This window comes from Pezoporus wallicus, unplaced genomic scaffold, assembly GCF_028554395.1.
Source record: "Pezoporus wallicus isolate ANWC-B61680 ecotype Strahan unplaced genomic scaffold, APGP_CSIRO_Pwel_v1 contig_593, whole genome shotgun sequence".
Lineage (NCBI taxonomy): Eukaryota > Metazoa > Chordata > Aves > Psittaciformes > Psittacidae > Pezoporus > Pezoporus wallicus.
In genome coordinates, this window is record NW_026642342.1 from 5605098 (window position 1) to 5629314 (window position 24217).

Sequence of the window (24217 nt, forward strand, 5' to 3'; positions counted from 1 at the left end):
AGAGCAAATCCTGGGAGACTAGGATGCTAGGTGCCAGTCAGAGTAATCCTGCTGTGTTCTCAATAAACATGTGAATTGCTTGACAGCGTTGTACCTCACACAGGCCAACAAAAAGAAGAGTTTAAAATTTAGGCCATGCTGAAAAACAAAGGCAGGGAAGGAGCTGACAAAAGCAGCCAGATTAACCTTGTTGTGCCATTATTTTGTAGCATGCTACTGAATGACATTTCACATGCAGCTTTTACAACCATCTTTGTTAAAGATTATGTTCTTCCTGCCTCCAGTTGTCTGAGTACGCTGTTTGGTTAGTAGACCTATTTTGTGATTTTTTCTAATGAAAGTTATGTATGTATAGTTATAGATATGCTATATAATATAATCCTACAGGAATGTAATAACTAAACTTACATAAGGTGTTAAAGACTTTAATATAATTTGCATATGAAGTCAGCAGAAATTTCAGGGTCTCTAAGACTTCTCTCAGTCATGTTTTGGAGATTTCTGCATTGTGGTTGAGGAGCTTATCTATTGAAATGTTTAGGAATAATTGATTTAAATGTATTCTGGTACTTTTTTCAGTGTTAGAGACTCTGTGTACTCACTGGGGAATAGGAAAGTCATCCATGTGAATGAAACCAGCTGAATCACAACTCAAATCAGGCAAATAAGCCAGGTGAAGGCAACTGATAAGGAAATGACAGGATAAAAGATGATGATTAAAAAAGGAATCACTGTCTGGGCTGTCTCACAGAGCACAGATGTTTTAAAGCTAGGGCAAGAGGGGAGGCAAAAGAAACTTGAGAGGTGGACATTACTAGAAGGAAGCAACCAGAAAGACGTGGCAAGTGAAGAGGTAAGGGTGATTAGGACAGTCTGGGTAACTTTGCAAGCCTTAGCAGAAGCCTCATAGTACACTCTCTTAGGCAGAACAAAAAGAACAACAGCAACACTTAGTGACAGAATAGGGAAGGACAGTTAAGGGGAAAGGATGGGACGAAAGGAAGAAGTCTTATCGCCACTTTAAGGAAAAATAAATTGGGAATTCCAAGTGAAAGTTGTGGTCTCCATATACTTTTGCACCTGATACATGGCAGGCATCAGTCATGCAACTCGCTGGAAAGCACAAGAAAGTTTATAAGCTGCTCAGCAGGTGAAATGGATAAGAAACTGAGGGCTGGTAAAATGAATTCAGCTATTAGTTATTTTTTCCTTTAGAAAGAACAAGAGAATGGAGTTGATAGAAAAATGCTGTAGACCCAGAAGTGTGCAATCCAAACTCGTCTGTGGCTGTGTCAAATGCAAATCTCAATACATCTTTTTAAGGATTATGGTTATCTGTAATTTGGCAAGGCTTTTTCCCCCTTAAGAACACAGCTATGTACACAACCTAAAATTATTTTTCTCTTAAGCTGTAAAATAGCACTGACACGCTACACTACTATATTTATACAAAATGCTGCCCTGTGTTCAGATGAAGTGTTCCTGCCATTCCCCTTGCTGCTGTGTAGAATTATTAAAGGATTGTATAGACAGAAACACCAAAATCTTAAGAGTGTTTGTTTCTTCATGGCCATTTAATGAAGATACTCTCATTTATTATTCATGGTTGTCATCCATGTAATAGAATACCTGTGCACAGTGAATTTCAAACTCATGATAGCACACCTGCCAACTGAAGCTTATGCGTTGTTTGAGCAAATGTGGTTATGAACAGTGAGGCTTTGTGGACAAAGTGATGAAAGAAACCACGTCTCTCTCCCGCCTGGGCTGCCTTAGGGACCGTACCCAGCTGCTGCTCCCTTGTCATGTTTGTAACTTGTGCACCCAGCTCCCTTTATCCCATACAAATCCCTACGAAACGCGTCCGTAGTGACCACCAGAGGGACCCTTCACACTATGGCACCTTAAAACACAGAGCTTATTTGAAAGATTTATTTATAGCCTGGCCTAAACAACAGAATACTGCAGTAGGTCACTTCCTAAGCTTTCCCAGAAGGAATCTTACCGGTAAAGCCTGGCCTGCAGCTACAGATGTATCCCTCAGCCTGGTCGTAGCTGAAGGCTGGCGGCAGGCCTGGGATGCTCCCATAGTAGTGGGTCCAGGAGCGCTCCACACAGTCACCCCCAGGGAGGCAGGGGCTGCTGCTGCATTCCTCGATGTCCTCCTCGCAGCGGGAACCCACATAGCCTGCCAAGAGCCATGAGGGGAAGGCATTCAATTAATGTGCTCTTCATTCATTCCAGACACAAAAATGCTATTCTGAATATATATTGTGAATATCAGAAATGCTTGGTTTCAGAATTTGTCATGTGCTAAAAGATTTCCTCTGCTTCTTGAAGGTGTGAACATTTCCTTGCAGCTCTCTGCCAGGGCTCAGCAGCAGGATATTGCTATGGCTATTCTGCATTATGTAGCTGAGCTTTGCTGTGCCGTACAGACTTCAGGGGTGTTTTTTGGAAGTAATGTGGAATCCACGTGGATAACAAGCCCCTGCATTGTGGTGTAGATATGGTCTCAGGCTTTGTAAAGTTTTCTTTCTTTTCTGCACCACCTGCCTATGAAAGAGGAGGTCGGAGAGTATAACTTAAGGTTTTCATAAAGTGCTTTACCTGGAGTTTGAAGTGCCACTTAACTCCCCAGTTTCCGGAAAATGCTAAGGGTTCTGCCATTCCTAATGCACCAAGAACTGTGTAGTCCAAGAACACTGTGGTATTAACTCCTCACAGTGAGCTGTGCTCCTGCATCCTCAGTAAGGATGCAGATGTTAAATGTTATAGAGAGACTTCTTGAAGTTAGTCCATGTGCTGGAAGACTCACAAAGCCTCTCGAGAACTCAGGTTCTGTGTCTGCAATGGGGATGTGGGAGCCTTTTCGCAAACAGCTGGATATGAAAACATTGCTGGTAGAGGAGAACACAGGCCAGCATGTTTCACCCTACACTGCTAGACGCAAGAACTTGCAGTGCTGAAGGAGACTAGTTTCCGAGTGTAACACCTAGCTTAAGTTTTATTCATAAACAAACAACATTTTGCATTGAAACATGAGCTTTTAGGTGGGTTTAAAAGTCATGTTAATGAAGACTAAAAAAGGGTCAGCTGCAGCAGTGATGAATGTATCACACAGGTTGACAGATTAAGAAACTAGGAGATGGCTTCCAACTTTGACTCGTCTCCTATCTTGATTCCCTAATACTGGCACTTTTGTTTTTGCCCAGTTCTGCTGTGCAGGGAAAACAATCCTTAGCTGAAAAAAGACAGCAACTTACCCACAGGGCTCTGACTCATGATGAGTGAAGCCCATCTAAATACAAGCCCATAGAGTATTTTAAGATTAGGTAGCTTCAACCATTAATTGTATTAGACAAAAAAGAATACTCAGACCGAAACAAAACAAACAGAAAAAGCTATATCTACCACACAAGGAATGAGAGCATTTAAATAACTTAGAGCCTACCTGGCCAACAATGGCATGTGTAATTGTCAGTGTTGTCCTCACAAGTGCCATTATTGTAGCATGGTTGTGACCAACATAAGGGAGTTAGGGTCTCACAGTGTAGGCCCATAAATCCAGTGCCGGTGCAGTTACAGCTGTACCTGCAACACAGAATGCAATGTTCACTCTTAAGTGGAAGTGAGGATATCTGGGCTTTGTTCCCAAACATGCACAGGCTTCTTGTGTAGTCTTGGCTAGCAGCTTGTACAGTGGAGTCCAGGCTCGAGACCATCTGGTGCTCCAGGAGAAAATGCAGAAATTGGGAATTAACAATGAGCTTTTTCCTGAAATATGTGGTTTTGTCTGGGGAAAAAAACCTGCTTGTGAATTCAAATTGATTTTGACAGATTATTTTTTCTAAGAATTATTAATTTTTATTTTTTTTATTCTCTTCTTTTGAAAAATTTTTGGAGAAAAGAAAATTCTGCAATTTCCAATGTGATTTTTGTAGGCTTAACCTTATCCACAAAATGAAACTGGGAGAGGTACAAAGTGTGTTAGTATTCTTTTCTCTTGGACTGACAGAAATTGAAACAGGCGTTGTCTGTTTCTTGACTAGGTGATATTTTCTGTTTGATGAAAACCACTATTTTATTGTTAGGTTAGAACAAAGATGTCAATTGCTTCATATTTCCAATAATAACAGTAAACCAATCTTCTTTTTGATAGCATTGTTACTATTATGGGTTTAGAAGTAAACTAACTGGTATATATAAATGAATAATGTGCAGTTAATCAGTAAGGTCTGGGGTTTCTGTCTGTGGGTATTTTTCAAGAGAACTGGCTATAACTAGCTAGATATAAAATACATAACTCACATGCTTAGATCATAAGGTGTAAGGTTAACTTATTTGTGTCGTAAGAAACAACAAGTTTTTGCATTAAAGTAATGTTAAATATGTATGCCTGGTTAATCTTTGTTTAATGATTTAAAACAAAAAATTATTCTTATATTGCTTTAAAATGATACAGTGGTTATTGTATAATTGAAATCATGGGGAATCTTGCTGAACAAGTGGTAAGTATACTTATTTGATAATGTCTGTGCTTAATACCTAAGAGTTGGAAAAAATATATGGAAAGAAAGCATAACTGGTGACCATAAGAGAACATCAGAGAACTGACTCATGCAGTCTAACAGACCAAAAAGCGTAAGTGTTTTACTACACTGGTTAAGTGTACATAAGCAGAAATTTCTGGCAGGACAGTTTATTACTAGTGTATGGATTATTCTTAAATCAAAATCAGAGATGGCTTAGGCCAGGTGGCATTTGAATTTAGGGTATAAAAAGTAATGAGGAAGATGTGAATCAGAAAAACAATTTTAATTCCAAGGTATGCTCTTAAAGCAGAAATCTTTTCTTCTGCTGTATTTTTCACACACTTCCTCTACGCGCCTTCAGTTTGGTGCTGTTCAGCTTTGTGGGGAAAGATTTTTTTCTGCCTTAGTCCAAGCTTCTTTTTCCCTTGGGTCCAGAATCATGGAGAAGTTAGAAATATTCACAACTCGCTGATTAATGTGAAGCCCCACCTGTGTGCCTTTTCTCTCTGGTATCTTTAAGTGTTTGACATTGCTGTGGACCTTAAAGGATTCTGGAGGGTGCCCTGCTTATGGGCAGGCTATGACTGAACAGGCAGATGCCACCTTCTAGTAAGAGCAAACAGCAATACTCTTAGATACTCTACCTAACATATTCTGGGGTTTCTTGTTTGATGTTCTCACAGTGCGCAGAAAGCAATACACGCAGGTATTCTTTCCCATGCAATCAAAAGAACACTGAAGGTCCTGGGAATATTTCCAATGAAAAAAAAAGAGTTGGAGCACGCAGAGGTATCCTCTGTGTCTGTGCACACCAGGTTTTGTAGGTCCGAATAACGTACTTCTGTAAGTTGTTGATTTTAAATCAGAAATGTCCAATAATGTGATCTCTTTTTGTAAGAGAGCAAGTTCTACTTTGTTGAATTACTGAAACATCACTGATAGATCAGTCTGAAATTTGGGAGAGAATTTGTTTTGGTGTTTGTATTTATGGTTTTTATTAGTGCTAAACCTTGCACATTTCTGAGAGAGCTGATGGCACACACACAAAAGCCTCAGCTATACCGCAGCATTAGTCAGAAAAGGAAACTACAGTTAAAGACTACAGTTCTTCATTTAACCCAGAAAAACACACAAAAGAAAGGAAATTGTTAGGCACCCTTTGGTTTTGAATTGCTTTGCTGTCTAACCCTTTTCATCATGTAACAAATGCAGTAAGAGCTCCAATCGCTCTCCAGATATCCTGCAGTATTACAAGCCAATTAAAATTGCTTTTACATGTACCTCAGCTTCAAAAACTAGGAGAAAAATGAGGATTAAATCTGGCCTGAATGAGCATCCCGGTTGCTCACCTCATGCATGTATCCTCAAAAGGCTCGCAGGTTATTAAGTGTGTCTGCTGTGAACTAGTCTGGTGCAAGGTGACCTCCCTCTCCCTGCTGTCATGCTTTAGCTACACTGGAAAATAGTAAATTGCTTTGTCCTGTTCAGAGTCATTCAGTGCTGCTGAAAAGGAGCTCCACAAGGCTGGTGCCATGTCAACACAATGTACTCATTCCCAGAACACGATCTTTTAACCCCCTCATTCAAGGCAAGCACACCTTTTGCTGCCATGAATTTTGGACTGATTTTTGGGGAACTAAGATCTTCAAAACTGCTTTATAAAAACCGGAAAAATACACAACAGAGGACAAATCTTATACTGGTGAGAGGAGCACCTGCATGGATACGTTTACAAACTTTCAGACTCAGCTTATATGTATGTATTTTCAGTTTGGGAATCTCATGCTGAGTATCTAAAGCCATTACTGGTGAATGAATGCCAGAGCTCTGGCTGCCTGGGCTGTGCTCCGACCTCTGTGTAAGGCTATTAACAGTAGGTGGAGAAGTTCACTTTGCTATTGGCTTGTATTCTCTTTAATTTTTCTTCTTTGTCCATGGACTGCAGGTTGTTTTGGATAATGAGCTGTTTTCCTATATGCCTGTAAAGTTCCTGACACATTTCCTAATGGTATCTATTACTATGGTTACTACAGTTTTCCTCTGCCTCTCTTTTCTGATGCTTCTGTCTGTCAGTGTGGGCAGCTGCTGTTGGCAAATTCAATTTTATACACTCTCACGTCTCTCTTGGAAAATAAAGTTTGACAAGTGTTAGAAGAAGAATTCACTTTTAAATGACAATCCTCATAGCCAGAAACACAACACATTGCATATGTTTTTAAGCATAAATGTGAAAAATGTACTTCTTGGTCAGTCTTTGCCATAAATATTTTGTTGTCCTATTGGGTCTGAGACCAGACTTGCTTTATTTAATCTTTTTCAAATTTAAACTGAAATCGGTGCAGGATCAAGGAGTGAAATCCACAATTTGAAGTGAAATCAGCTACCTGGCAGTGCAGGCTCTCATAGCATTCTCATCTGTGAACAGAGGAGCTGATAGCACCTCACGCGAGTGATACCCAGCTGTAGAAGACATACCCGTTGGCCTTGTCCAGGCACTGTCCCCCATTGAGGCATGGCTGGCTGACACACTCATCGATGTCGGTTTCACAGAGGTCGCCGAGGAAGCCCGGTGCACAGGAGCAAGAAAAGCTCCTGATGGAATCATGGCAGGTCGCGCCATTGAGGCATGGCTGTGACGAGCACTCATCTATTTCCAGCTCACAGTTTGTACCTTCAAAACCAAAGAAAATGAGCAAACCCCAAATGTAGGAGATAGCTAGTTTTGAAGATCTCAGCAAGGACCGTTTTAAGTACAATATCCACATAATCTTTCTTTCTTCAGCAATTGCTTATGTTTGAAAGGCAGCTCTCCTCAATGTGTACTGCAAGACTAGTTTTTCAGGGTTTGGCAGTTTACAAAAGAACAAGCCAGCTGTTATGCAAAAGAATAGTTAGAATAGCAACTTTTTATGTGAACTTGAACACGGAAACTGAACAAAAAATGTTCAGATTATTGAAACCATGCTACTGTCTTATAAAACACAGAAATAACTAGTAATTTAATGACCTCAGAAGAGTCTGTTTGAAGCTGCAGAGTTAATTGAATTCATTGGGAAGCTGTCTGTTTAGCTGCAGTTTATTGCCTTTTAAGATTTAGCTACATGTAAATAAGTTGGTTACGATGCTGTGTTTGCAACAGGTCAAAATCTTGGAGCTGCTCTTCAGAGATAACTGCTGGACCTTTATCAGTTTTAATATTAGATTACAGCTATTTAGGATAGTTTGCATGTTAAATTTGCACTCCTTTTATCTCTAGCACAGTCCAAGAAATACTAAGAAAAATGTATAATTAATGCCTTGCAGGTCCTGCTTTGCTTCTATCAGGGGTTTGTATGCTTATGCACCTACTTAGTGTTTTGAGTAATAAAGTGACTTTTAAGTAATAACTTTTATTCGCTAATCAAATTTCTTTTAACAGCTACGGTATCTGCCACAACCCAGACACAAAATGGGAAATTATAATGAAGAAACTTCATTATATATGTGGACTTCCCCATCTTTATTTGGCTTACCAAGGTAGCAGTAGTATTGTAAATAGTTTCCAGGGGAATTCTCTACTTGAAAGAGAGTCTGCAGCCCTGAGAATGGGTTTAATTTCTTTGGAGGATGAATTTTTCAGTACAAGACGATGGAGCAGGCTTTCAAAAGATGGCAACAGCCAAGTTTTGATTATGGGTATTATCTTCATAACTAATTTCAGAGCTCACCTCTAATTCTTTCTTTATGCTGCTTTAGCCAGCCACAGTCCTGCTGTGAGATTTGTACATTCTAACTTGGAATATCTTTCTGACAGTCTTGACTGAGATTGCTAATACTTAGCACTTTTACTAAGTTACTAATTTATTTTGACCTTTTCGAATGTAGCATCTTTATTTAAAAAAAAAAAAATTAAATCCATATTAAGGATAAATATCTGGAAACATTTTAGAATGAAAAAAAAAAATGGAGCATGTTAACTTATATTTTTCATTGTATTTAAACATTAAAGTGCAAGTTCATCTTTCCAGCAACAAAAAATACTACTGCTCTAATTTCAGACAACACATTTTTATAGTTCCCTGAGACTACATATAGAACACTGGATGGGAGAAGTCAATGATCCCATGCCTTCAGTTTAAGGTTCACTGATCAGCTAGCCACTACTTTCAGTGGGAGCCTATCACGAGACCCTAGCACAGGAACGCTTTCTTATGGCTTTATGGTAATGTACATTATATCCAGATATAGTAAGCAATCCCTCTGTGGTCATTGCCCTGTGAATTCACTGTAATTATAAACAATGTGTTTGCAGAATTATGTCTAGTGACCGTAAATCTGCCAGAGCTTGTTAACAGCTTACTGCGAACACTAAAAATCGTGTGACAAAACAAGCCCTGTTCAACTGATCCTCGGTTCAGCCAAATTTAAAACTACAGGCCTGAGAACAGCCTGACAATTAACATGAGAACATAGCGTTGTTGTTTTGGTTCATGTCTTTAATCTATCAAGCCCAGTAACCTGCCTTTGGCAATGTTGCCTCAGAAGGAAACTTCTCTCTGTATAATGCATCCAGCCAATTTGATATGCCATGCAAACAGGGGAAATTCCTTCCTTAGCCTCTACTGAATCTGCTGTCAGGCTTTCTTGCATGTGAAAAAGAGAGATGAAAGGATTAGATCTGCATTTTCACCTCAGTCTAACATTCTGTCATAAATATGCTGTATGCCAATTATCATATGCCAAAAAGGAAAAAGAGCACCGACCAGCCCTGCCACAGTTATTGCATGGGACTACACCATCAAGAGCAAAGGCTTTCCGTCCTAGAGCGGGCTGAGTATTTCAGCAGGTAGGAATTCAAACCACACAAGTGGTTTGAATTGAAAGACTGGGAAGGTAGATATTACTGTTATTTACAACTTTTGCAGTTTCTTTGAAGAACTAAGATTATTTCTTATACTGCTTGCTTTTCAAATGAATCCTACTATGCACTTTTGTACAGCCACAGTCAATAAAAAGTAAATGGAGGCGAGGATGAATGAAATACAGCAAATACTTTCAAACTTGCATGCCTACAGGTATATTGTAAGATCACCTTCTGGTCAAAGATACCAGGGGCTTGCAGGCTCAGTGTAGTTCCAGGAGGACCTGCATGTTCTTAGTACAGCTGGAAATTGGTATGCAGGTCACCCCTTCTGCTCTCCTGTGCTGTAGTGCTGTCCCCAAATTCCTCAATCTGTATACAGTAATGTTATGTGCCATAGACTGGATCAAGTGTCAGACAGCTATTTTCTAGGCACCAGCCTTGAAAGGATGTGAAGATTGTTCATCAGAAATTAGACAGAGCGAAGAGGTCAGTTTCTTGGAGCAAGGCTCCTCTTTTTTGAGCCCAGGCCTATGCTAACCACCATGCACAGATGTAAGCTGTTACAGGTCTTGCAACACTGCACTATGCAGACACAATCAGGAGAACAGCAGGGCTAAACCAAATCAAAGGTTTCAGCAGCGTGGAGTTACGAACTGCAACAAGCACACTTTGCATGTACCTGTGCGCTGCTAATCTTTGTTTTGAAAACCCTTTGACGTGCAGCAAATACTGCTGGGCTCCTCCCTCATTGCAGTCTTGCGTATGGGAATCTCGTCAGAGCTGGTAACCTGCGTTGAATCCTCTGTGAGTCTGGCTAGGGCACAAAGTTAGGAGTGCTGGTTTGAAACTCGAAAGTTGAGGAAGGAAACCAGCTTTTCGCTTTGTTGGCAATTGTCATTTGATGGGCAGTGGTGTTTGCTATCAGTATCCACAATGATATTGCCATGAACTTGCTGGGAAGAAAGATGTGTACTTGAGATACTTCATCCCATTGTAGAGGCTGCTGAGCCCCTGCTTGCCTTTAAGTGCCTAAGGCTTATGATGCATCTACCCTAAATATTTTCATGGTGTATGCATGATTGATAAGACTAATGCATGAGAACTTATCAGGAATAATTTCTTCATATTGTAGAGAGCTCATCCCAGCTATGGTTACATCATAGCAAAAGGTATTGCTCAAAGTATGAAAATGGCTCATTGCACCTATTTTGTCTTCCACTGAAACACTTCCTCCTGCTGTTGTTTTGGGCTAAGACTGGGTTTTGGATCTGACATGTACCCCTGATAGTTCACGCTAACGTGGTTGTTGGCAATGGAGAATCCACTTCAGTTGTGTCCAGCAAGGCAACTAAAGTACCTAGAGGTGGGTAATAACAGGCTCTTACATCGTGCTCTGCTGGGGTGAATTAAAAACAAGTGCAATTAGTACAACGGTGGAAAAAATGCATTTGATTAAGGTCGCCAGGAAAACTTCAACAAACCAATTAAGCTTCATTATTTAACAGCTGTGTGACACATGTCTTGTAAATAATTTAACACATGCAGAACATTATCATAGAAACTGGATTTCATGCTAAATTTTCCAGTCTTTGGCTCTTGGTGTGTTCTAACCTCTTCCATTTGTGTAAGAATTATGTGTGACATTTCTCAGCTATTTTCAGAAGTGCTGCAGCATACCAGTCATACAAAATAGCAGTCATAGTCCATGAAACAAGTAGCAACTGCAGTCAGTAACTCCAGCATTCGGTTAACATTACTGCCATAGATTTACTGTACATTATCTACCTACATACCAACAGATATAACCTTTTTAACATCTTAGGGAAATGAGATGAGGCTGGATGACTTCCCACAGTAATTCATGGTGTCAGGCCAGGATAATAATGGTTGGCAAGATCCTCTGATAGAGTAAATGAGGGGTTTTATTACCAGTGGGGACACCTCAGGGCTTTCATCCGGTAATCCCTCTGGCTTGTGCATTTAGCACAACTCACAGCAAGGTGCAGAAAACAACAAGAAAGAATGCTTCTGATAAATCATTTTGTTAAGTGGCCTTTAAAAGCTGGTGTTTTACTGCAGAAGGAATAGTCTGCGACTCTATAGAATTCTTATGATTAGTCTCTCTGCTGCTGGAAGCAGTGTCAGAACTGTATGTCAAAACACTGCGGCCTCTTTGTGTTTTACACCTTTTCTCCTTCCTTGGTTCTCTCCTCATTTCTTAGCTCCTCTTGTGCCCAGTGTGGAGTACGTGGTGGTGTTGCTTGATTCTGGGTGAGAGCAGAGAGCATCGGCCTGGGAAACAGCAGAATTTCATGATGAAAGTGAAGCAGTTCAAACAGAGAGAGTTACCTCCAGCAGTTTGTGTTGATCTAAATCTTCATTTCATTTTGTTTGGGCTTCATTATTTTATTATGTTTTCTCTAATTTTGTCTCTAAGTTTTATATTCTTTCTCTTTCAAACAGAGTTCCCTGGCTATGGATCCAGGCCTGGACCCCAGTTAAATAAATACAGTTTCCTGAATACGACAGGAGGTCTGGGCTGAGTCTGATCATTGCAGAGTAACCATGCTGGTTGTTAATAGGTTTTTCCTTCCTTCTGCTCTTCAGCTTTCCTCCAGTTGTGTAGTGGCTGGCCTGGGCTCAGACACCCGCTGGCAGCAGCAGGGTGGTGGGAAGGTAACAAGCTTCCTTCAAATAACATTCTCTGTACTCATGAGGGATATTAACCAAGGGCTGGCTTCCAACAAGTGCTGTGTCAGACACAGGAAAGCTGCTTTTTACCTCTGACTTCCCCTCCTGCATGGGGATTTGGGGATGGAGCTGTAAACCACATCTCTTATTTCTTATTCATTTGAATCACTTGAAGCAATAGCTGGGGTTTTTCTCTATTTTTGCTCTATGACTCTTTTTATTTTTTATCATTTTTTTTTTCCCCTTTGCTTACCTGACTGGCAATCTACCACTAAAATGCCTCCCCTTTTCTCCTTTTAATGATTCAGTGTGCTACATCTTGCAGTCCTGCCCCTGAATACAGCTTTGAAATTTGAAGGGAGCTGTTTCCTGCAAAGATTCTATGTCCTCCAGCAGAGGAAGTAGGCAATAAAAATCATACCTGTACTTAAAAATGGAGCCACGTAAAATGGGATTATCAAAAAAATCTTCAGTTTGGCAATCTGATAACACTTTTCTATTCTATTTAACTTACATAATGTTCTAGTTGCAAACGTGTCCTCTATTTCTAGGAGGGGCAGACAAGAGGAGAGTAATGCGTAACATGTAGTTTTAAGAATACAGTTTGTTGTGATTAGCAAAACATGCAAATCTAATTAGATCTAGTTCTTAACCCTATCAAACAGAGGTTTTATCTGAGGACATACATTTTTAAAATGTTTTTTTTAAAAAAAGGAATGTTAACCTGGCCCTGTGACATAGCTTTATGTGCACAAAACTGCTCTGCAGTTCTCAGTAAATGTGAGATTTCTGTATTCCTTCTCGATGTAATATCAGTAGTTCACAATGATAAGGTAACCTATAACGTACCAGCAGCCACTGTGCTAAAGCTGAAGGCAAGGTAGTAATAGAGACATGACTAAATATGTAGGTGGGTGAGTTGAACTTGGAACACGAATTATGATGGTTCTTCATGATGCAAGTAAAAAGTTGTTTTAACGGTGCTTACCTGTGTACCCAGGTGGACAGATACAGCCATATTGTCCTATCTGGTTGAGACATGTTGCCCCATTCAGGCACGGATCTGACACACACTCATTCACTTCCAAGTCACAGTGCTTGCCTTGGTAGCCTGGGACACAGTAGCAGGAGTACTCATCAATCCCATCCCTGCAGACTGCTCCGTTGTGGCACGGTTCAGAAATGCATTCATCAAAATCCATTTCACAGAGTGTACCAGTGTATCCTGTGCTACAAAGGCAGGTGGGCCCAGCCACGCCATTTTGGCAGGTGCCTCCATGCTCACAAGGGTTTGTGTCACACATGCTGACAGCTCTTTCACAGGTAGGTCCATTATATCCAGCAGGGCACTCACAGGTAAAGCTGAGGTTTCCAGCAGAGCTTAAACAGGTAGCATTTTGAAGACAAGGGTTTGAGGAGCAAGGATCAGAGGTTTTATTGCAGAATTTCTCCACACTGTCCACTGATGCATCTGCACAATGGCAAGTATTGTCTTTATGACCAGGAACACATGTAGAGTTCTTTTGGCAAGAATTTGATAGGCACCTGGAGTCATTCCTCGTGCAAAGTGACTCTAGAAAGGAAACAAAAAAATCCTGAGGAATTCCTCAGCACTGGGAGTAACCAAGGATAAAAGAAGTGCAAGTCTTAACACAACTGTGCTTCAAAACAAATAGCTCCAATTGTTGGCTGTTGAGAAGAAAATGGATGGTAACTGTGTGAAACATATTAGTAAGCTAACTAATAAATGTAAAATGAAAGCAATTATGAAAATATAGGTAGTTTGTTATTTCCTGGTTTTCCATCTTCCAACAGCCATGGCCTGGAGTGTCAGGATTGCTTAACACTATATTGAGTACAGTTGCAAGAATATTGGTTGTCAACAGGTACCCAACAATGTGGAATGCATTTAGGTATATTTAAGACACTGTTTTTTTTTTTACTAGAGAAAGGACTTAAACCACGTATTTCAGTTCAATACCACTCTGTATTCCTTTGTGGTGAAGTTTTCTGTATTAGATTTCAACAAAGCTGAGTGACTCAGATGAAGTTACAGCTCAACTGAGTGGTTCAAACCATCATGCACCTTGATTTTGACTTCCTGATTATAAATAGTAATTGGACAGCTGTACCCTATTTCCACCACAAAGAATCTCCCAAACACCTGAGATTCAAAATAGTCTTCTGAGAGCCTTCCAGCCTCTGAGGCTGTAAGGACATGGTGAACGTAGTGTAAGCACGTTCCTTACCCTCCAGGAACTGAGCTCCTGGCAGCAATTAAAGACTACTTGGAGTTGTCTGGCTGCTGCAAAGACTGGCTGAGGATAACAATAGCTACTTCTCACATCCTAATCAAGGAGGAGGAAGCTGTTACCAGCATTGTTCACAACTCACAGCTGAGAAGCACTGATAACGTTAAAGCAGGGCAAGAAGTGAAAGAAGCTCTTTCTTTCTAGTAAAAGAAAACAAGAATTTGGCATGAAACTGTATCTTGGTTTGTTTTTTGTTTGGTTTTGTTTGTTTGTTTGTTTTTAACCGTGATTAATTGTCTCCATAATGAAAGAAATGGCTGTACTGAGATAAGCATAGCACACATAGGTAGGTATGCGCCTGCTGTCTTGAATTTACTGTTAGGCATATTAAGCAGTTGCAACAAGGTTCCTAATACAGAATGCATGAAGTAGGTGCATTGGTCTGGGCTGAATCCTCTGCAATCACAGCTTCCTTGCCAACACCAAGTGAGCTAGACTGAAGCTTGCGTACTTTTACGTGTGCTATAATCAGGTCACCCAGATATGACACAGATGAAGAGTGCAATGGGGTTCTATTGATCACTGAATTCATCTGTAATATCAAGTTGCTTCTGCCATGATTTACCATTGTTTTGGTATGGGTCAGTAATAACAGTGTTAATCACCAGTACACATCTTGCAGCACTTGGGAATTTTGTTACATACAAAATGACTCAGGGCTGTGGAGATAATAAGACCCAAAGAGATGATTGCAAATGGGGCGTTTGCTCTATTTCTATCTTGGTCTAAAGGTCAAGCTTTTGAATGCTGAGAAGCTAGTGGAAGAAATCCTGGAGTTACCTCCAAATACTGTGCTAGTAAAATAAAATAATGGCAGATGAAAAGTCATAGACAATGCTTAATGAAGAGAAGAAAGGCCAATAGTTATTTACTGACAGAAACCACCTAGAAGATAAGGACCACAAATACTGACCTAAAAAGCCAAGTGCATGTATAGTATTTTCGTTCCTACTGATCAAATTGGAAAATCTTAGCTGGAGTATGATAAAAAAGAGTTGTATCCAGTAGAATTTTTGATTTTGTAACTGATTTTCACCATATTATAAGAAATCCTCTACTGAACAGTAAACATCTGAATGCCATCAGACTTCTAAGGTGACTGCAATGTGACATTACACAAAATATGAGGGTAAAACTGTAAACAAATATTTCGCATACTCCTAGAGAAAAAAGTTATTTGTACCATGGGAGGGGAAAAAAGCAGGCATATCTTGGCCAAGAATCTATGGAATAAAGCTGAATAGTCTTCTTGGAGAGAATGTAGTAATTCAGAAGGAAAGACTGGTGGGCTGGAGAATGAAAATTGCATGAAATGACCTATATGAGAGTCCTGTAAACATCCTGCTTTCTTCTTTCAGTTTATGTTTTCATTCTGGAGTCCTGTTTGGAAGTATGAAGGGTATGTCTTCTGCAGCAGTTACTTGAAAATGAATGGCAGGACAGTGTACTTTTGTGCAAAAAGGGTGTTGTGGATAAGCTGCGCTTCATGAAGAAATTCAGACCTATCTACCATGAGTCTCTAATTTCTTCCAGGTTCTTGGAGCTGAGATTCAGGAGAGTGAACACAATAGAGAAGGAGATGGGGCACTGAAAGAGAAGCAACTTGTTGAGACGGTTATCAATAACTGGGGCTAGACCAATGATGATGAAATCCTCTGGTTGTCTGGGAAAGTGAGGGGTTGGGGCTGGACATCTGAGGATAACAGCCAACCACTGGCATTGTCAGAGAATACAAACTGAGTAATGCAGGTGCATTTTCATGACATATATTTTAATGACTAAAACAACTTAATCCATTTTTCCCAGGAAGAGGAAGTGGAGGAAGAAAGCCTCAGAAGGCTTTACTACTTAGGAAAGACAGCTTATGTAGATATGAAGCTATGATAATAAATGGGGATGTTAGAAAAGTTATCTGTGTTTCATCATTGTGCCTTCTGACTTGAGATGTACAGAGGAGCAGCAGTGCCTTTGGGAATAAAAATCCCAATCTGAACATGATGCTCATGAGTAGGTACACTGAGTCAAATAATTAATACTTGTTTGAACAAGCAGAATAGAGATTTATGTAGTAACATTGATAGTAACAGTGTCATAATTTAAAACCCTAAAGTTTTAAGGATTGCATAGGCATAGTTTCTTGATTGTTTCATTAGGGTTATGCATGTATAAGTAAAACCTGGAAATGTTTTTGTTCAGACTGTTTTTAGCTGTTGTCCTGATCATATATACCAGAGATGCAGAGGAGAAATATCTAGAGAAGTTATGGTTTTGGTAAAGATTAAGTTTATTTAATACAGGCTGTGACAGACCTGATTAAGAATGCAAGCTAAACGTGATTACCAGAAGGAGAACTGGAGCTTTACCTCATGTTCTTTGAAAGAAAACAGGACAAAAATAGCACCTCTGATTTAGACTGCCTTTAAAATGACCACCCCCAAACCAGTCAACATTCAGGTTTGCACTGGGAACAGATACTTCATCCTAATGTGATATCAGCTGTAATTCCCCCAGCATACATGTCTCACTGAATGCAAAATTAGAGACATTGGCCATGGTGTGTTGACTTACTCCAGTCACCAGTATCATGGACTTTTCTCCTCCTCAACACACCCCCATGTATGTTCCACTGTCCTGGTTTACACAATTTTCTGTATTACCTATGTATTTAGTTTCTTTAGCCTGGGTAATAAGGAGCTTTACTGCAACCTATTAACTACTGTTAAAATGAGAAAATTGCATTCTTTAGGAACTTTTGCATCCCACATTTTTCTTGGAGTTGCACAACTTTAAAGAGTTTTCAGTCTGTCTACTTACTTAAAGTTCATCAAATGTTTGAAGAAACATTGCAAATCTGAAGACATTAACTACGATAAAGTTATGTTACCTAACTATTGTAGCGTGTAAACTACAAGAAGTGAGGTAAATCATCCAAGTCCTTCTTAAGTAGGACCACTTTGACACCAGAAGCAATTTACTTGATTATTACTGCTTTTCCAGAGATAATTTTCATGTAACAATTCAATTTCTTGTAATGACTGCGAGAGAAACTGAAGCATTCGCCAGTGCGTAGTTTTGATAGCAACATACTAGCTCTGAGCATGGGTTAAAAAGCTTCCTAGCTCTCTGGGGCAGTCATAGTGGATGGAAAATGAAGGAAAAGGCAAGAAAACCCTGAAAGCACAGCCTGTAGTGAAGGCAACCAATTTGTTTCCAAGGTGACACCACAATGCAAAAATCATGAAACAGAAAACCATTCCTGGATTTTTTTTTCTTTAATTAGTTGTTGGGTTTTCTTTTTTTAATTTCAACTCCTCTAGCTTTTAGGAAACAAATTTCTTAGGTAGCAAATGTGAACAGATAGTTCAATAAACCCAGTACTCCTTAGAGGATGCTTTTGTCTGATCTGTGCTACAAGTTTACAGCAAAGCAATAAAGTTTTTGATGTTTTTATCTTCATTCTAATGTGCAGTGCCATGTTTTTTATTATTTGTATAGTTCTTGAGTTCTGAAGGTCTTAACAGAGATACAATCACTGCTGAGTTTTAACTTGTGATTTAAAGGCTAGGTCCAAGATTTTTTGTTAGAGGTGGTAGAGTAGTTTTGCCCCAGCAGCAAAACTCCACCTCAAAAAGGTGATCACCAAGCAGTATGCAATTATTATACTGTGGTTATCAAATGGTATGCAGTTTACCAGGACATTCCCAATATGGTTTTTTGATGGGTTTCAGAAAATCAGAAATTCAGAAAATCTTGGAGCCTAGATTGCTAGTTACAGCATCATTTTCTGCCTATTTGAGACAAGTTACTTATACTACCTCCCTTCCTGCCCCAAGGAAACTCAGTTTTGCTGCTGCTCTGGAATGATGTGAAGCGATATATTTTTGGAACCTCCTGAGCTATTGAGAGCTATGAGGAAGAAGATCATAGCATGTGGAAGCTGAACTCCCCCCATGCTCTGTAATGTGGTGTGGCAGGGTATGATCATGTCTGATGCAAAGGCTGGCTTAGTTTGAGCTGATGGCTAAAGAATATTCCCTAATTCATTTGCAGAAAGAGCTCTAAGAAAATGTTTCAGTGACTGGGGGAGCTTGTTTTTTGGTAAGGTTCAGAGAGAGAACCTGAAAAGGCCTCATGCTCTAGCTCAGATATGCAGAGAAGTTGCTTTCATTCTCAAACAATTAAGGTCACTTCAGCAGTGACTTGTTCTGACAGAGAGCCTTAAAACTTGTGTGTAATGTTAGAAAAATGGAAACAAAATGCCAATCACTTTGGATTTACACTGATTGACACTTGAGGTATTTAACAGTCTCTTTATAAACGTTGGTATGTTAATATAATTATAAGAAGAATTACTGCCAAGCATTTTACCCCATGGTTAAATCCTTTTGATGCAGATGAGGCGTTTGCAAGTAAAATTCCTTACAGTAAAGCTTGACATCTAGTGGCAAATCATCAGTACTACCAGAAATGTGTCAATACCTCCATCTTTTAGAACTGGCGCAAAATATTAAGCATAAGAAATGCTCAGAAAAAGACAGCAATTTTTTCCTTTTCTATAAGCTTATTTAAATTCATTAAAGTGATCTTGTTGGTGTATGAATAATTGAACTTATATAGCTAATCAGCACTAAAAATGCATGATTTTGACAATAAAGACTTCTTAGTGATCAGAAAGCACAGTAATAATACAAAGCAATTTTTAGGATGTTGGAAATGCACGATGATAATTGTAAGAAAGCAAAATCAAATTAATGGGAAAATTAACATAAACACGGCTGTAGTTTTGAAAGGGCCAAAGCAGATCTTTGAAAGGGCACAGATTTTCTAACTCCTGACAAGGAAACTGATGTTTCCAGTAAAGCAGCCAAAATGAGCTCATCTGACAATTTGGAGGGTTTTTTTTCCTTGATGTTGTTTGACAGGACTTTTCCTACAAGTTGGTGAAATATCATAATCAGCAGCAAAATCTAATATCAAATTTCAATCACTGCTAATCACACTGTTATGAACTGGAGTTCTCCAGACTGTGGTCATGCCTGCACTTTGTTAATCATCTCATCGTGCCGGAAGGCTGCATGTAATTTGCAATGCTGTTCTTCAAATGAGCCTTCTTCCCCTGAAGGAGAGAACTCTTAAGCTTCACAGAAGCTCTCAACACTAACAGCTTCAGGGTCTTTTAGATACATTGCAGAGATTTTCTGACCTTAACAGTTCCAGCCTATTTTCTAGGGGGAAAAAAAAATCTATCAGGAGATGGAGAACTTCATACCCATATAGTCACCACTGTTGACAAATTTACTGTGCTTTGAGGAGCACTTTTTTCTTTTAATTATGTTTTTTTAAAACAAAGAGTTATTACTTCACATGTTTGAATTGAAACTAGGAAGCTGCACCAGCTAATGCAGATACAGCAGTTCACAGCAAAACCTGATGTTTTATTAACTCATACATTTTGGAAAGAAAGGGATAGCAAAAGCCCAATATGTTGGTTTACAAGTTGAGAAAAAAAACTTAAAAAAATACTCCAAAGGAAAAAATGACCAAATTACAGTTTAAAATATTTTAAAAAGTGTGCATTTGTGAGTTGGGATTTTTGTTTGTTTTGTCGTTATTTTTGTTGTTGGTGGTGTTTTTTTTCTTTAACAACACAGAAAATGTGTGTTGGATAGGGGGATTTTGTTCTTTTGAATTTGCTAAAATAGCTTTTATAATTGACATCTTGGTTGTGGTCAGTCTATAAAAAGATAAAATTTCATTGGGATAAATGAAGCAACCATTGCCTCTCTTAAAGCTATTACTTCAATCTGTTTTCTGTTGAATCAAAACCATCATACAGCTTTTGTTCACAACTGAAGGCTTACCTTATGATCAAATAAGCTCACTTATAAGCTCATGGGATAACATGACGGCAGCAAGGGTTTAGATAGCCCAGCGTCTGGAGTTAGTAATGAGAACCTTCAATGCTTGTATTCATTTCTTGCTTAAAACTGGCCCCTGGGATTTTAGAACAAGTGTGCGAATCTGTATCACTGAAATATCAAGCTCTGTGACTTTAGTAAGATCTTGAAATAATTAGCATTTAACTGGAAATATTAAAATATTGCCCAAGGCATTTAGGGTTGCATTGAAGAACACTTGGCTTTGGTATAACTGAACATATCTCCATTTATTTGTAGTGCACCACGACATAGAAAATACAGTTCATCACTATGACAATAATTTCCTTGCAAAGGCAGCCTTATAAAGTTGTGGGTGTGCATATACATTCAATCTTGATGTAACTTGAAGAACTATGGAGGAGATGAGCACAGCTGCATAATTGGCAGAGACAGAGACTGGAATAAGGCACCTTCACCATGACTGAGAGGCAGAAAGGTGCCATTCATGGATCAGCATCTGGCATATGGGGAAGAAAAGGACACAAAACCACACCTTCTGGACAAAACAGCCAGGTAAGGGGTTATCTCAGCCCTCAAAACAGCTTTTCCATTGAGATTCTTTGCGAATAGATCATTTCAGGGTTTTCATACAGTTCTGATTTCTAGACCAAAGCTTCAGACTTCCTAAACATTGCACTCAAGTTATTTCACCCCTTCCCTTCCCATCTCCCAGTACATTTGTATTCTGTTTTAATTATTTAATGTAATGAACAGCTTGTAGTTACTGTGGTTCCATTTCTCTTTTGTAAGCTTTACCAAGGAGGAAAGCATCTGCCCCAGGTACCTGACCTGCTCTATCCACAGCCAGAATTACTACTCAGTCTGCTCAATGAAAAAGCACACCTTGGGATGGTATGAACAAACTTTCACGAAAAAAGAAAGCACTTGTCACAGTGTCCACAAATACTGTGGTCATAAAGGGTTAATCCTGAATCTTTAGCTTCAGTTGTGTGTCCAAAACATCCTAATATGTTGTTATAGAAACCACTTCCAGGCTTTAAATCTTGAATCACGATTATTACCATAGTAACCACCACTGCACACAGGCAGGAAAGAAAAAAAGGCTGTTATACAAATATTCATTTCTATCAAAAAAGCCGATCTTGTTTTCAGGTACATTTGAATCAGCAAAACCAAGGAAAGTCAATTAACAACTCATGTTTTGAAGCAGAACTATCGTATATTAGTGTAAGAATGACAACTGAATAGCATTAAAATTTCAAATGTTGTTTAGGAAACACTTAAAATGATCTGTGATTCAAATTACAGAACTGATTATTAAATCAATGTCTCCACTGGTCCCCAAATAATTTTGTAAGCTCACAGTAATTTGGTGCTGTTCCCTGAGAATGGGCACCATTACTGGTGGCTGTCATCTTTCCTGTCATTTTACCTTTGTGCTGTCCCAGGCTTCCTTACCCTATAAGCACCTCAGCGGCAGCAGTCATCCTGACAGTTGTGCTGACTGATTGTACTAAACACAGCAACAGTTTGACAGGCTTCCCTACAAAGCAGCCATGCACTGACTCCCATGGTGGTGAGGTGTGGTAGTTGAAGGCACTCACTTGGTGTGAGCACATGAGCACACTCTTGGCTGCTTTCTGGCTCTTGCAAAAGTGCAGGACAAATAAAACAAACATACCAAAAATGAGGTAAATGCTTTCTTCTAAAAGTAAATATTTTTTTTGGCTCTCACTTCATGTTACATCACATTGCAGTGTCTGTGTTGAGAACAAGAGGAGAACCAGGCCTAAAAGTTCAACAGGGCTCCTATGGATTGAATTTGGAGATTTTTGGTTTAATTGGACATCAAGGCACAGTGCTATCAGCAATGAAAACAGACTAGTTTCTATCCACTATTTCTTTACGTTTAGCACTACAGAGCTGCAGCTTAAGTTGATAGTGCATAGTGATCATCATGCTTTTACTATGCACAGATATTACTGTTTCTGCAGGACAGTGGCTGATCTAACTCAGAAGGTAGCTGATATCCATTACAGTAAACATGCAGACACCGATGTAGAAACTGAACTGAGTTCTACTGTGCAATCTCCACTACTGTATACATTCTATCTCAATTTAACTTTCCTCTTTAATAGTTTCATGATGTGTCTCCATGTTCTTATTTTCTAAGTCTGAAGAAGAGTAAAGACCTGAGTGTTAAAAAGGTTTCTTCTACCTTTAGAGGCAATGAATTTTTTTTTTTAAGTTGAATTCACACAGCAGAATTTATTCTTAATACTACAAAACAGGGTTCCCCTGCACAGGGACATGAAGATAAATGGACAGGGGAGCAGCAACCATGATGCATGGTGGTGGGAACCTGGGAGCCAGCTTCGAGTTTGCCATTCTATCAGCTTTCCAGAGGCAAATAACATGGAGAATGTATTGTGCTCAAAATCTGAAACAGTTTTATTTAAGTGGTAAACTTGATTGCTTATAGGAAACATTTGGTGATTTTGCAGGTTAAATGTGTTTGTCCTAATTATGCAATCAATGCCATTCCTGTCTGTGCTGCTCTTAGGGCTTCATTAAAACTGGGGACATTCTCAGCAGACAACTTGGGATACAGAGCACAATGTGTAAAGATCTCTCCAGTGATATGAAATGTTTTGCAGATATAAAAAGAGAAATAAAGAGAAAAAACCCTATGTAGTTCAGTTAGGAGTGTGAATTATGTTTTATACTTTAAAATGTTATCCTGTGTTGCTTGTCATTAGTGAGGTTTCTCAGCATGCCTAGATGGGCTTGCTGGGATGGGTGGATTTCTACTGCTTTTGTGAAAGGTGTGGCTCCTGCCTTGCTCTCCAGAGGAACAAACATGGCAGCATCAAGCCTTTTAAAATTAATAGACACAATCTGCTGTTTCCAGACCTGATACTAGAGCCCAGTGAGGAGTGCAAGTGGTGCTGGGGAAGTGGAAAAATGAAAGCAATGCTTGGAGTTGGAAAGATACCACCTGTATTCACAGCTACACTAAGGGAAAAGGCTAAAACATACACTTTGGAAGCAAACATGTCAAAATAAATGAGGGAAATGGTGCCAGAGGTGAAAGGGGTTGCAGAAAGACCAATGCATGGTCTCACTTCTTTGCAGCAATAGGGGAATTTTTAGGAACACAGAGGGAGTAACACAGCATAAAACTGTCAGTTTGTGAGTTTGGGTGAAATCCAGTTGCTCCTGGTTCTGTTTGAATTCTAAACAGTGGAAAATAGGGAGCAAAGGAGCTGTTGCCTCTCAAAGAGGCCAAATCTCACCTTGAGAGCCACAAGGTCTCAGCTTCTCTGGGGTCTGGAAAGAGTTTATGGTATTTTGCCTTTGTGTGAGACAGAGGCTCCCAGCTCCCACTGAGCTCTTGGCTCCCACTGAATTTAGCCTCAGCAAGGAGATGGGGGCTTTGCGGAGCTGGGAGATGCTCCCTCTCAGTGTAGACCAGCTACCACTGACTTGCAGCGCTGAGATTTCATTTAGGTCAGAACATGCAAGCAGCCGTGCTACTACTGTGCTCGATTATGAACATGGGAAAGAAAAAGCAGTCAGAAATGTTGCCTGTTACTGTTAAATCTTTGCTCTACTGAGCTTGGTTTAGAGGGGCTAAAAAATGAGTCCAAAATGGACTTTAGGTCGAAGTTCTGTGTCCATGTGTTGTTTGCTTTTGAAAGCTGTTAGAAGGTATGCTCTTCAGTTTCCTTTATCTGTATTTCTTTCCTCTGTTTCATTACCTCTTACCTTAATATGAAAAGAGCATACAGCAGTGCTTCTGATATACAGTTGCACATAAAGGTGCTGTGATTTTAAAACATAGCCTCAAATGCCTTTAATGCTGACTGAGGTGTGATTTCTTTCTGTGAGTCAAAACCAGATAGGCTTAAAGCCCTGGTTGTTAGGAATTCGTCA

General features: G+C 39.5%; 1 protein-coding gene across 3 annotated transcripts in view; it reads right to left on the minus strand.

Annotated features, from left to right (window-relative positions):
- CRB1 (crumbs cell polarity complex component 1) overlaps positions 1 to 24217 on the minus strand; it is a 102908-nt gene that overhangs the window by 57596 nt on the left and 21095 nt on the right. For all 3 annotated transcript variants that reach the window (XM_057429143.1, XM_057429142.1, XM_057429144.1), the window contains exons 2-5: positions 13058 to 13642; positions 7011 to 7206; positions 3455 to 3594; positions 2006 to 2188 (exon numbers count right to left, since the gene is read on the minus strand). In XM_057429143.1, the coding sequence (XP_057285126.1) occupies positions 2006 to 2188; positions 3455 to 3594; positions 7011 to 7206; positions 13058 to 13642 (1104 nt within the window). The remainder of the gene's footprint in view (positions 1 to 2005; positions 2189 to 3454; positions 3595 to 7010; positions 7207 to 13057; positions 13643 to 24217) is intronic.